The following is a 13,956-nucleotide window of genomic DNA, read 5'->3' on the forward strand; positions in this document are numbered from 1 at the left end:
CTTATGAAAAATAATCGGTGAAAAGTGAGAATAATTGGTTGTTATGTGATTTTATGATGAATACATGGTGAAAATATAATATTATGTTCAAATAGTGCATGATAGGGTATATTGAGGATGATTGATATGATTTTATGATTTTGTGATATGAAATATGCGAAGAGATGGATGTTTCATGTTTGAATATATTGTGTTTCATGTAAAAATGATGTGTATTGTGAATATGTCATGGTTTGATGTATGCGATGAAAAGTATGTAGAAATATAATGAAAAACATATGTGAACATGAGAAATGGCATATGTGAACATGTGAATATACTTGAAAGAGTATGAGATGGAAAAAGATATGATGTAAATAGTTGCAGAGATACACTGGGAGAGTGAAAGATGGAGACAATATGAGATATCTTAGAAAAATGCAGGGTAGTGAGTGACATTCGGGATTGTGTACGAATGCACCATATGGTTGCACACTCATTTTCCAACTTGACTTTTGACCATTACCTTTGCTAAGAGGCTGTCTATTGCATGCATTGTATCTGTATTACATTGGGCCACCCGACAACTATTTACATGGATGTGTAAGACCCTGAGATAGAGGCATCAGATAACTATGGCCATAGGGCGCGGTAAGCGCGGATAAAAGAAAGAAAAAGAAATTGTGAATCTGTAAAATATAATATGTGTTGAGATGAGAACATGCTTTATATGACACTGTGATATGTAATGCCATGATGTTTTCTTTAATTGTGATAAGATGTGTTTTGTGATGAATATATGTTATGTATGAGTGGTAGGGTAGAGACTCACCCTTATACAACACTTTTAGGAAATCAGGACGAATAGTACCAGGCTCACAGTGGATGGATGGATGAGAATTGCTATAGGACTTAGTTATTTTGAGTTATGTAATGGATATTTTCAGTTTTATAGCATTCTTTTGAAACAGTTGTAAAACTACTATTTCTTTTTGTTGCTGATGAAAATTTTAAAATCTTTGTTTTTCTAAAGTACTTATGAATTAATGAAATTTTACTCTATGAACCTTATATCATTTCATTGTTTCTTTCTCATTAGAGAGTTTTTGAAAGAAAATTTACTTTACCATTTAAATTTTTATGAAAACTTATCATATATTGAGGAAAGAAATATAAGGCGTTACAATTTTAGTATCAGAGTAGTTCATCCAGAGCAGACTGGAGTATGGGACTAACATGTCTATGTTGTGTAATAGATATACTAGCATATGAAATGATTATTTGCTAATATGACTTGTTAGATGTGAATTACCTAAACTAGATATATCTATGTGTTTGTGAATGATAGATAAGTGATTTGAGTTTATTGCAAGATTAGAGCTATGGCTGGTAGAGGTAGACCTGTTGGTGCTACAAATGAACTCCTGGAGTGCATGACCCAAGTCTTAGAGACTTTGGCACATAACCAGGAGGCTGAACCAGCCGAGTATAGAGGACTTTCTTCTTTTACTAGGCATGACCCTCCAAAATTTGAGGGAAAATTTGATCCTCAGGGAGCTCAAAGGTGGATAGCAGATGTGGAGAAGGTTTTCCATGCCATGGGATGTAGAAAGGAGCATAAGGTAACTTATGCTACTTATATGCTGAGTGGAGAAGCTGAGGACTGGTGGAGATTTGCTAGTCAAACTCTACTGCAAGAATATGGTTATATTCCTTAGGAGACATTCAAGGCAAGCTTCCTAGAAAATTATTTCCCTAGAGATTTAAAGAAATAGAAGGCTAGGGAGTTCCTTGAGTTGAAACAAAGAAACATGTCTATAGGTGAATATGCTGCTAAATTTCATGAATTGATAAAATACTGGTCTCACTATCAACATAATGATGGAGAGGAAGATTTATGTGCTCAGTTTGAGCATGGGTTAAGGCCAAATATTTGAGCTACCGTTAGTGTATTCCAATGGACAGATTTACCTACTCTAGTGAGTAAATACAGAATATTTGAAGTCAATACTAAGGGTAAGACGGTGGATACCAGAATCGGTGGTCCTGTGAGGCAAGACCAAAGGCCTTCAAGATTTTCTAGAGGACCTTACTCTAGTTCAAATCAGTCTCAAGTGAAGGAGACTATATCTCAAGAAGATAGTAGTGGTGGTTTTGGTTCTTTCAGAAGGCCACTAAAATGTTTCAAGTGTGGTGGACCTCATATTAAAAAGAATTGTCCTCAACTTTCCACCAACATGTGACATTTGTGGGAAAATGGGACACTCTGCAAGTGTCTGTTGGTCTGCTCCACAAAAGAGCAGAAGCATGAGTGTGGTACAAAGACCTGAATCTAGAGCAAGCACTGGAATAAAGTCAAATGTGAAAGACAAAGTTTTTACTATGAGTGGAGCTGAGGCTTCAAAATCAGAGCAGCTTATTAGAGGTAAATGTATCATAAAAGACTAACTTTTAGATGTGTTGTTTGATTATGGTGCTACTCATTCTTTTATTTATGTGGATTGTATGAGATGTCTAGAATTACTTGTATCTGAATTGTCTTGTGATGTCAATGAATCTAGACAATTCAAATACAGGTAATTCTAGACAATTCATCTTATACTCTCCCAGTGTATCTCTGTAATTATTTACATCGTATTTTTTTCATCTTATACTCTTTCAAGTATATCCACATGTTCACATATGCTATTTCTCATATTTACACATATTTTTCATTATATTTCCATATACTTTTCATCATATACATCAAACCATGACATATTCATAATACACATCATTTTTACATGAAACACAATATATTCAAACATGAAACATTCATCTCTTCGTATATTTCATATCACAAAATCATAAAATCATATCAATTATCCTCAATATACCCTATCATGCACTATTTGAACATAATATTATATTTTCACCATGTATTCATCATAAAATCACATAAACAACCAATTATTCTCACTTTTCACCGATTATTTTTCATAAGATAAGGATTATTCCACATATAATCACATACATGACAAGATCTATGAGAATACAAGTAATAAACATAACAAAATGATAAAGTAGAGCCCTATCACCTCAAAATAGAGATTTTACAAAGATTTAACCGAAGATTTAACTCTAAAACGAAATTTTTCCTAAGAACACCATGAACATCTATAAGAAAAAGAAGAAGAAGAAGAGAAATGAAGGGTAAATCTAACTTTAAACTTAGAGAAATTTACTTGAAATTCTTTAGAACAGACGTAGAATCACAGATCTGAAGAAAAATCTAAGTTTATGAGGGTTTAGAATGAGAGAAAATGGTGAGATATAGCCTTAGAACCTTTGAGAACCTTGTATAGGAGTGAAGAAATCAAAATTTCGTGTGAAACCCCCTTTTTATAGAAAATTTTTGAAATTTACTTATCACCGCCGGAATTACTGTTCACGCTAAAAACACTGTTCGCGGTCACTATTCACACCAGAAATACTGTGCATGTGTACTGTTCACAGACTATATGCGTATGTGAAGTCAGTGATGACGTCATCAGTCACTGTACATAGACGGTTTTACTGTTGATACGCAGTTTGTACGCGATTTTACTGTTCATAGGCAGTTTTACTGTTCATCGGTACTGTTCATATTTTTTTTAAAAATTTTATCCAAATCTATTCCAATTATACTTTAACAAACCTCATTTTATTTAAATCAAAGTGTAGGATGTTACAGTTGGCAATTACAAGGTGCAATTGGAGCTACCTACTGACTTTGAAGATGATGGAATAAATGTATAGACATCGACGGTAGTGTTAGCTTCTAGGAACATTGTTAAGCATGGAGACAGGGTCAAACAATGGCTTGTGCAGTGGGCTGAGAAATCAGTAGAAGAAGCAACATGGAAAGATATAGTAGTTATCCAAAGCCAATTTTCTCATCTCAATCTTGAGGACAAGATTCATGTTGATGGAGGGAATAACAATAAAGACCAAACAGAAAAAAATGGGCCTAGAGAAAAAGTAATCCATGAAGCTTCAGCCAAGTCCAAGAACTAGATATTATATGTGAGAAAAAGAAAGAAATTAGAAAATATTTAAGATGTGCTGAGTTGACAAAGTTAGTTTAGAGAGAGAATAATTTTTAATATATTAGACATGTTTAGTTGTGAGTAGGAAAACACATTTTTGGACTAAAATTTGTAGGATAGAGTGTCTCTTTAGCTCTCTTAAGAAACTTTTTGCTCTAGAGCATTAGAAAGACCGTTCTTCTTTTGTATAATTTCATTTGTCTTCTATTGCCAATAATAGAAACTTCTTTCATTTTCTCTTAATATTACTGTTTTTACTTCATATCTTTTTCTGTGATTTTTGAGGTCCGTAACAACTAACCCATGTCCTAAGCGCCGGTCAAGGAATCAATATTAAGAAACTTAGAAGTGTACTTTTACGTTTTAAAACAAAACAATTTTATTTTCAATTCTTTAGCTAGTGCTCCGGGTGCTAGTTAACATTTGTCCCAATTTTAATTTTTTTTAACTCTCAGTAATAGCATTTAAACAAGTTTATTTCCTAAAAACAGTTGTTACCAAACACATGATCTACATTCAACCTTCATATTCTTGCGTTCTGTCTAGTTTGTCATTAGAGTCCAAAGTTGAAGAATTATATCAGAAATACTAACCAACTTTAATGGGGTCAAAATGCGTTTCATCTTGCAACCATGTAAGCAGTGAGTGATGGCAAGAGATTGACCTGACCAAGCACCCTTGCCAATTTTTCTTCCCATTTGGATGATAAATTGTATAGATTTTCAACTTTCCCAATTCACATTAAAACAATCCAATGAGATACTATATATTAACAACGTGAGCTTCATACACCATTATGTTGACGTTAAGATTGAACATTCAATCACACCAACCAGAGCTGCAGAAGGCAATTCGCTACTCATCCTCATCCTCAGGGTCAAAATCCTTAACCTTGACATCTGCATCTTCTCCATATTGGATGCAGTTGTCAATTTGGGCCAGTACATATTGTATACTGCAGATGAGAACAATCCAATAATAAGTATAAAACAAAAATGGCTTCATTTTGGAGGTAATGTTGAACAAATGAAACAAAGGACATGAAATGTAGATTTCAATGACTTGTAATACCCCTTTGGAAGATTACTAATACAAAACTACCATGAGACTAGTATGGACTTCGAGATAACTAGGAGAGTAGAAGCTCATTCATGTAGTTTACCCAAGGATTACTCTGGTTATTTAAGAGCAAACTTGATTGATCAAAATTAATGTAAGTGCCAATGTAAGTCATAACTTTACAAATTAATGAATATTAACCCACTTTATAGCCTAGTGAGAATAAATAAAAAATGGGTACTTTCAAGCCCTTCATATGAGGATAAGCACGTGTGCGCACACACTGCACTCAAGGTTAAACAAAATAGTTAAGAATTAATCCCCCTCTCAAAACAATATACCCCAAACCTGTTTGTACTCCTTCCCAGATAATTCTCTATATCATGTAAATCTTCTCTTTCCGTAACTAACCTTCTCTGCACTCACCTGTATCTCATCTAATTGGTGTAAACTGAGGGCCTTCTTGGGCCCATGAACCTTCTGTAGAGGAATTTATCCCATATTACTTTGTTTTATATAGAGGAATTTATGCCTGTTTCAGTTCATACAGTTTAAATTTAATATTTCAGCATCATCAATGGCAAATTCCAAGCCAATCTATGATGCACATCCGCAAGGGTAAAAATATTTTTCTTTTATGCTAAAATTGTAGAATTATTCAAGATATGAATAGGCAGAAAGGATAACCAGGAAAACATAGAGGACTGTACCTTTTCTCCTTCCTCAAGTCCAGTGGTATAAAACTCACCATGCTGTAATTATTCACCTGTTGCAGAAGGAATGAATCAATACATAAATAAGTATACAGGTGCAACCAAAACAAAGTGTTGCAGAGTTTAATCAACATTGCTAATGAGAGAAGAATCAGGAGTGACTGTGAAAACAGAAGTGATATGGGAATGACTTGAACAGAACCTACATTCACTTCTCAATTATTTTAAAAGAGCGACACAAAGGAATGCAACTTATATATATATATATATATATATATATATATATATATATATATTAAAGAGGTGATCAATTGGTGCAGAGTGACTAAAGGTGAAGAGCATCATGGATATTATAGCACAATGGGGTTAGTTGGGTGGATGCTTGTTATTTTAGTCAAAAAGGAAATTGTATTGGCAAAACTAGAAATACATTTTTTTCTTGAAAAATGGCCTATGTGAAGATCACAGATATGAACACACTCGGCCAAAATATCATACAAAAAGAAATGTCTCCCCTGTAAACTTACCTAGAATGCAATCAACATTCATGCCTGCTATGCATAACCCTAGTATTATTGTGATTTTTAAAAATAAGAATCAACTCAAATACATATCAGACCATCATCAATGCAAATCAACTACAAGTCTATGACAATTCTAGTAAAATTGTGGCCTAAATTAGTTTTAGGTCCCCATAAAAGTTGTTTGGAATTAGTTCCTAAAAACGTTTTTGTTAAGATTTAGTCCTTAAAAAATTGAGTGAGTATAAGATTAGTCCATACTTTTAAATTCCATATATTAAGTGCTGAGTTGGATAACATAATTCCAATATGGCATTGTCAAGTGCCAGACTCTTACCTAATCAACAGGCAGTTTTTAACAATAATTTAAAATAAAGGTTCAAATGAATTTTTGGTCTCTTTAAAAGTTGCTGCATTTAAGGCTAAGGAGCTTGATAATACAGGTTTCAAACTTTGATCTCTTTAAAAGTTGTCAAGAAAATTTTAGATAAATCTAGTGGTTTTGGAGCAAAAGACAAGGAATCATGGTGGTGGAATGAAAGTGTACAAGAAAAGATTAGAGAGATGAGGATGTGTTTTAAACCTTTGTATACATGTAGTAATGCTGAAAATTAGATAAGGTATCAAAATGCAAGAAACGAGACAAGAAAAACAATGAATGAAACATGTTCTAAGACTTTTAAAGAGTTCTATCAAGATATTGGGACAAAGTAGGGTGAAAGAAGGATTTATAAACTTGCAAAAAGTAGAGAAAAAAATATAAAAATTTGGATCAAGTTCGATGTAAGATGAAGGAAAAGTTTTGGTTTTGGATTAAAACATCAAAGACAGATGGGAGAAAGATTTCTGTAAACTGTTTATTGATGGACTGCAAATGGAAATATAGCTGGATTAAAAGTGCAATCAAATGATCTAAATTCGACATATTACCATATGATTCGAGTTAAAAAAGTATAAGAAGCTCTTAAAAAGATGAAAACTGATAAAGCAGTTGACCCCAATAATATTCCAATAGAAGTTTGGGAAAGTTTAGGAAAACAAGGACTAGAATGACTCACTAAGCTTTTTAATGAGATTTTGAAATCTAAAAATATGCCCAAGGAATGTAGGAAGAACAATGTGATTCCTATATATAAGAACAAAGGTGATATCTAAAAATTGTGCAAACTATAGAGAGATTAAACTTATGAGTCACACTAAGAAATTGGAGGAGAAGGTGATTGAACATAAAATACAAGAGGAAACTAAAATTGCAGAAAATCAATTTAGTTTTATGTTAGGAAGGTCTACAATAGAAGTTATATATCTTTCATTAAAGATGATGGAAAAATATCGCTACAAAAAAAATGACTTCCATATGATTTTTATTGACTTGAAAAAGATATGATGAGTAACAAGAGAAGTGTTATAGAAGACTTGAGAGGAAAAAAAAGTTCATATAACATATATTTAAGCTATTCAAGACATATATGAAAGGGGTAACTACATGTGTGAGAACTTCTAAAGATGTATCTAAGGACTTCCCAATAGAAATAGGTTTACCTCAAAGTTCCGCTTTGAACCATTACTTGTTTAATTTAATTTTAAATGTACTTACAAGTAATATACAAAAGATTATCCTTAAGTACATACTCTTTGCAGATGATATAGTGTTGGTTGAGGAATCGAAAGAAGAGGTTATCACTAAATTTGAGTTTTGCAGGAAAACTTTATTAGAATCTAAGGATTTTCGCTTGAGTAGATGTAAGACAAAGTATATACACTCTGAGTTTAGCATAAGTTGAGTAGATGTAAGACAAAGTATCATGTGTTAGAAGTTAAATTTAGAGATGATATTACACCACAAGCTTACAAATTCAGGTATTTGAGATCCATTATAAAAAATGATAGAGAAATTAACAAAGATGTTACTCATAAAATACAAGTTGAGTGGTTAAAGTGAAGAAAGATATCAAAGGTTATTTGTGATTGTAAAATACCTATCAAGTTAAAATGAAAATTTTACTGTACTGCAATAAATCAGTTATCCTACAAGGTAGTGAATGTTGGACCTTTAAAAAACAAAAGAAGAAAAAAATTGGAGAGACAAAAACGAGAATGCTAAGGCTCCACTTTGAACTGTATCTAAAGACTTCCCAATAAGAATAAGTTTACATCAAAGTTCTGCTTTGAGCCCTTATTTGTTTAATCTAATCTTATAGAATCTAAGGTTTTTTGCTTGAGTAAAAGTAAGACAGAGTATATGCATTGTAAGTTTAGCAAAAAATAAAACAAGGATCATGCATTAGAAGTTAAAATTGGAGATGATATTATATCACAAGTTTTCAGTTTTAGGTATTTGATATTGATTTTATAGAATAATAGGGAAATTAATGAAGGTGTTACTCATAGAATACAAGTTAGGTGGTTAAAGTGGAAAAAGACATCAGAAGTTATTTGTGACCATAAAATAACTCTTTAAGCTGAAAAGAATGTTTTACCTTAGAGCAATACAACAAACTATCTTCTATGGTAGTGGATGTTGGAAACACATCCTACAACCAATTTAAGTCTAAAACTGTTATCTATGTTCCCTGGTAGTACTCTCACATTCTACAATATGACATGGCATATTACCCAGACTTTAACCAATGGTTTAACATTGAAAACCACCATGCATGTATTTTAAAATTATAATACTATTGGCAAAAGGGGAAAAGTGTATTTCTTAAAAGATCATAGATCACTCACCAATTCAATCAAAGATTTATTCAACTTTGCATATTGAGGACCCATCCGTTGATTCAATTCAGACAGTAAAAAGGTGGGCTCTGGATCCAAGAAACTAAGAACAAAATGAGGTTAGAATTTAAATGAATCAAGTGGTGAAAACAAATTTGGGAAAGAAACTTAGTAACGGTGATTACTCTTCAAGATCCTTTTTGTTAGTCACAAGGTCCATTTTTGAGAGGATATTAACATGAGGTAGTTCAAGTTGAACCATTGCAGAAAGGCAAGCCATGCATCCACTTATAAATTTGGTCACATCTGTCATGAACTGAAATGTTTTAAAATTATTAGAGTCAACAAAGATAATAATACAATAACTGCAAGTCTACACGAATGTGAGAGAATCAATAGCTTGAAAGGAAATATGATTTAAGCATACTATATCACAAACCTGTGAATCTAGCAAGTACACAGCACAAACATTAAAATTTTTCCGTTTCAAATGTTCCACAAAATTTTTAAGCACTGGCACATGTGAATAAAGTTCTATCTGACCTGCAAATCATTACAAGGTAAAGTTAATTGATAACAATTTATTAGAATTGAGAAGCAAGAGAGAATAGAAAGAGAAAAGTGTTTACCAATATAAAATTAGATACAAAGGAAGTTTATAAATACAACCAAGTGGCTTGCTATGCAAGCTATTGGTAGTTAACTAACTACTTAACAGTTCATACAAACCAATATTGTCAAGATCGGGATCTTACCTAGTATTGGAAGAGGGGTAAAAAATCGTAAATCGTGGGATCGTAAGATAGATCGTAAGATCCTTCAAAAAGTGTAAAATTATACTTAAAACATATGTATAAACTGAGAAAATTACATAGATAAAAAGTTAATGTCTAAATTACCTAATTTAGTTAAATATAAACTTAAAAATCCTATATTTAAGATTCAATATAACACAATTGGTTAAACTATCCATGCTAAGGTGAGAGAACACATAATAGAAAATAAATAGAAGAATATTTTTTTAAAAATTAAAAAGATCAACAAGTTATCCAACTTATAATACTTTGCAATAAATAATATTAAAGTATTAGCTCTAGTTAACAGTGTTTAGATTTATAGTTAAATACGTGAAACTTAGATGCTTATAATGTTTAATAGGTTTTTTATAAAAATGATATTCATTAATTTTTAAAAAAATATTAGAAAAAATAATTTTATACCATTTTACATATAAGTTAATGTCTTATAACACTATTTTATTTTAATATATAATATATTATTAATAAAATTGAAAATTAATTTTAATAAAATTATTTTTAGGTAGTAACACTATTAAAATGTTTATTTAAATTAACCTCACTCACAGGTTTATATTGAAAGGTGTATTTATTACAAGACATAAAAATTCATCTCTACTGGAAAACAAAACTGAAACAGTAGCTCATGATATATCTAGAGAATAGAAAACACCCAGAAAACGTGAACCACCAATTGAAACAGGCAAACAGCAGCTCAAGAAACACCAAAAAAGAAAACGCGAACCACCCACACAGAGAATGGAAGGATGGGTGTCGCAGAATAGAGAAAATGGAAGGATGTCGAGGAAGAGAGAATGGGCGTTGCGGAAGAGAGAGTAGGAAAGAATTTGGGGAAAATAACCTAAATAGGTTTTTTAAAACCGGGTTAGAAAAATCCGACCCGGAAACCCAACCCCCCAGAAGCCCAACCCAAAAACCCTGCCCCTGTGATCGAATCGGATCGGAGATCCTGCGATCCTGACAGAAAAGATCGGGATCTCATCCGATCTTCCATATAAGCGATCCCAAGTTCGATTAAGATCATCCAAGGGGTATAAGATCGTAAAATTGTACGATCCTGCGATTTTAACAACAATGATACTAACTGTCCAGCTGTCAGATAAGAGACTGACAGATCAGAAAGCAGTCACTATTCCAGAGCCTGGACAAAGCTCAAAGCACTGAGACTGCAATTTCAGATTCTATAACATAATTTCTCAAGTCAATTGTGACCACTGAACTTTATAAACAATTTTAAGATAATTTTTTAGGCTACCCAACTGGCCATTCAAACTGTTTTTCTCTAAGCAGACAAATTTTATTATTAGCATTGTACCACTGATTTTGATTTTGTGGCCTTCATACTCATGTTGCTTTTTATAACAAATTAACAACATTATCATCTTACAGTGACAACAACAACAATTACTAAGAATTATCCTATTATGTAAAATCAGCTACATGGATCATATAACATCAGTGAATTTAGTTAAAAACCAAATTCTCAAAAATATTATTTATCACTAGATCTCTTTTAATAATTTTTTCTAAAGTTTTTCTAGGTTGCTATCTACCCCTTTTAACCAACTTAAAAGTTGTGCCATCTACTCTCTTCACTGTTGCCTCCAGTGGCCTTTTTTGAACATGACCAAATCACATTAAACAATTTCTACCATCTTTTCTACCACAAGTGTTACTCCTTGCATATACAATTATTTCTTATTTCGTCCTTTCTTATGTGACTACTCATCCATGTTAACATTCTGATTTCTTATACTATCACTTTTTTTTGTGTAATTCCTTTAAGGCTCAACATTCACTATCATATAGGATAATTGGTCATATAGTAGTTCAATAAATATTTTTTTTCAACTTGATAGATACATTACAATTACAAATATATATTTTCAAATTAACAACATTATCATCTTGCAATAACATTCTCAAAATTTCAATCTTCGGATACCAGTACATATTGCATTCACATATAAAATAAAAAAAGGTAAAGAGAAGAGCATGAATACCAGGGCAATCAAAAACCAAGTAATCATCATCTAGATAATTGTCCAGTTCCTCAGTGAGCCAATCATCTAGGTTATCTTCAAGATGTCTAAATATGATCATTAAGGGAACGAAATTTGAAACTAATTTTTTAAATAGCTAATATATATATATATATATAAGGGTAGGATCTTCTTACACTGGTATAAGTCTAAAAACTCTTACACCCAATCTGAACCTTTCATTTAACTTATATCTAACGGCCAGTGAAGTAATAAATTATAATCCGTTAGATGTAAGTTAAATGAAAAGTTCAGATTGGGTATAAGAGTTTTTAGACTTATACCTGTGTAAAAAGATCCTTCTCCATATATATATATATGGAAAATGAGAGAAGTGAAGAAATACATTGAGATAAACTGTCCTGCTAAACATAATCTCTACTTATAACATCAGCCTGAGATAAACAATGATGTAGAATTTCTGATTCAAAGAAGGGTTGTAAAGAAGATACACAACAGAAAATTTAAAATTAAAATTAAAAAAAAAAAAAAAGGATACTCCATGCAGTACATAAGACCACCATTAGGACCCAATCCAAGTTCCTCCATAACATCATCCAAGGAAATAAGTTCCCTTATATCTGTAAGCAACAATAGTTAAGCTTCAGAACACACGTACCCCAAAGCCACAAAAGAGAAAAACACACAACGTTTTTGGTTTACCCATCGCAACAGGATAGTTAAAATTTTCAGCAGCAGGATCCAGGTTCACAATATGTATTGTCCGCCGCGCAGCTACACAGTGTTCATACAAACTCGAGCAATACGTAGACTAACAGAGAAAAAGAAAATGCACACAAATAAGTATCTCACCATTTACTTGAGAGCATTGTAAACAAAGCAAGTGCCAAATACATATCCAGCAAGGTTTCAAATTACAATCCACAAATACAATTGCAGCGAGGTTTCTGCATCACAATTGTGGCTGAACCAGCCGCACTTGCCCCAAATTTTCACAAATTCAATAATCACAATGCAACCGCAATCTCAAACCTTGACATCTAGTCAACACATTCAATGAGGATGATACAATAAAATTACCTTGCCACTACCAGCAGGTCCTATAACAAGTTGTGCATAACCCATGGTAGATAATCAAATTGCAAGAAAAACCCTTCCAAAGCTTCAGAAAGTGCAAAGATAATTGACGGCGCGAAAGGAAGCGAGAACTGCAACGGTAATGTAAGCAGTGCACCAAACAGCCACGGCCAACAACAAATTTATGACATCAGTGTATGCCATAAACCAAAGGGACCCAACACAGAGACACACAGTACAACAAAACCTGAACATTAGCGAATATCAAACCCCAACAATGAAATAACAACACCAACAACAACAATAACAACAATAACAACAACAACAACAACAATAACAACAACAAAAACACGCGTCGTTTCCTAGTTCATCTTTTGTAATGGAAGCGCTATCAATCCATAAACTCAGATACAGTAGAAATTGAAGCCCAATAACATAACCCAAATATTTAATTTAAAAAAGATATGGGAGACAAAAAAAAATGGTGGCATACCGAGTTTTCAAAGGGAGGAGATTGAATGAGCTTTGATCATAACAGTAGAGAGAGAGAAAGAGAGAAAACAAATGGACCTGCGAGCTGCGTGGGCAAGGGTGGTGGGTTTTGAAGATTCTGTGTGTTAGTCTCAGACTCTCAGTCTCAAGTTAGGGCTCGATTGTTTGACGTAGCGAAGTGCAAGTTGACCGCTGAAGTGGAAAAGTTCTCCAATTCCCACTGTTGTCGCATTTAATCTCTTGTTCTGTTTTTGTCGCATCCAATCTCTTACTGTTCTGTTCTGTTACTGTCTTGGTCGCATTTTATCTCTTAGTAAGGATTTTATTTTAAAATAAATATAAAAAATCAAAATGTATCATAAAGATATGAAAATATAAAAATTTAAACTTTTGTATTATTTATAAACTAATCAAATATAATATATTAATAAAAATTATATCAACTATGATACATATTTTTACAAAAATGTAATTTATAAATACATTAATGTTGAATTAGCAAAAAA

At 32.5% G+C, this 13,956-nt stretch overlaps 1 protein-coding gene across 2 annotated transcripts; it reads right to left on the bottom strand.

Annotated features, from left to right (window-relative positions):
• Positions 1–4,627: 4,627 nt before the first annotated feature.
• LOC113857290 (GPN-loop GTPase 3) lies at positions 4,628–13,622 on the bottom strand. 2 transcript variants are annotated; one of them, XM_027489108.1, is made up of 10 exons: positions 13,452–13,622; positions 12,962–13,205; positions 12,584–12,692; positions 12,420–12,501; positions 11,882–11,967; positions 9,500–9,603; positions 9,246–9,376; positions 9,070–9,163; positions 5,816–5,871; positions 4,628–5,001 (listed from the first exon to the last, which is right to left on the bottom strand). In XM_027489108.1, the coding sequence occupies exons 2-10, from the start codon at positions 13,004–13,006 to the stop codon at positions 4,902–4,904; spliced, it is 807 nt and encodes a 268-aa protein (XP_027344909.1). In that variant the 5' UTR covers positions 13,007–13,205; positions 13,452–13,622; the 3' UTR covers positions 4,628–4,901. The 2 variants fall into 2 exon arrangements, with proteins under 2 accessions (XP_027344909.1, XP_027344918.1); XM_027489117.1 differs by having other exon boundaries at positions 4,675–5,001; positions 12,962–13,089; positions 13,452–13,499.
• Positions 13,623–13,956: the final 334 nt, after the last annotated feature.

Source organism: Abrus precatorius, unplaced genomic scaffold (assembly GCF_003935025.1).
Source record: "Abrus precatorius isolate BTA unplaced genomic scaffold, Abrus_2018 Scaffold1, whole genome shotgun sequence".
NCBI lineage: Eukaryota > Viridiplantae > Streptophyta > Magnoliopsida > Fabales > Fabaceae > Abrus > Abrus precatorius.

Coding starts and splice junctions, on each gene's coding strand:
- LOC113857290 (XM_027489108.1), bottom strand. CDS start 13,006: ATGGGTTATGCACAACTTGTTATAGGACCTGCTGGTAGTGGCAAG. Junction 9,604..11,881: donor CTTGGTTTTTGATTGCCCTG/GTATTCATGCTC, acceptor AATGATTTGCAG/GTCAGATAGAACTTTATTCA. Junction 5,002..5,815: donor GACTTGAGGAAGGAGAAAAG/GTACAGTCCTCT, acceptor TCTCATCTGCAG/TATACAATATGTACTGGCCC.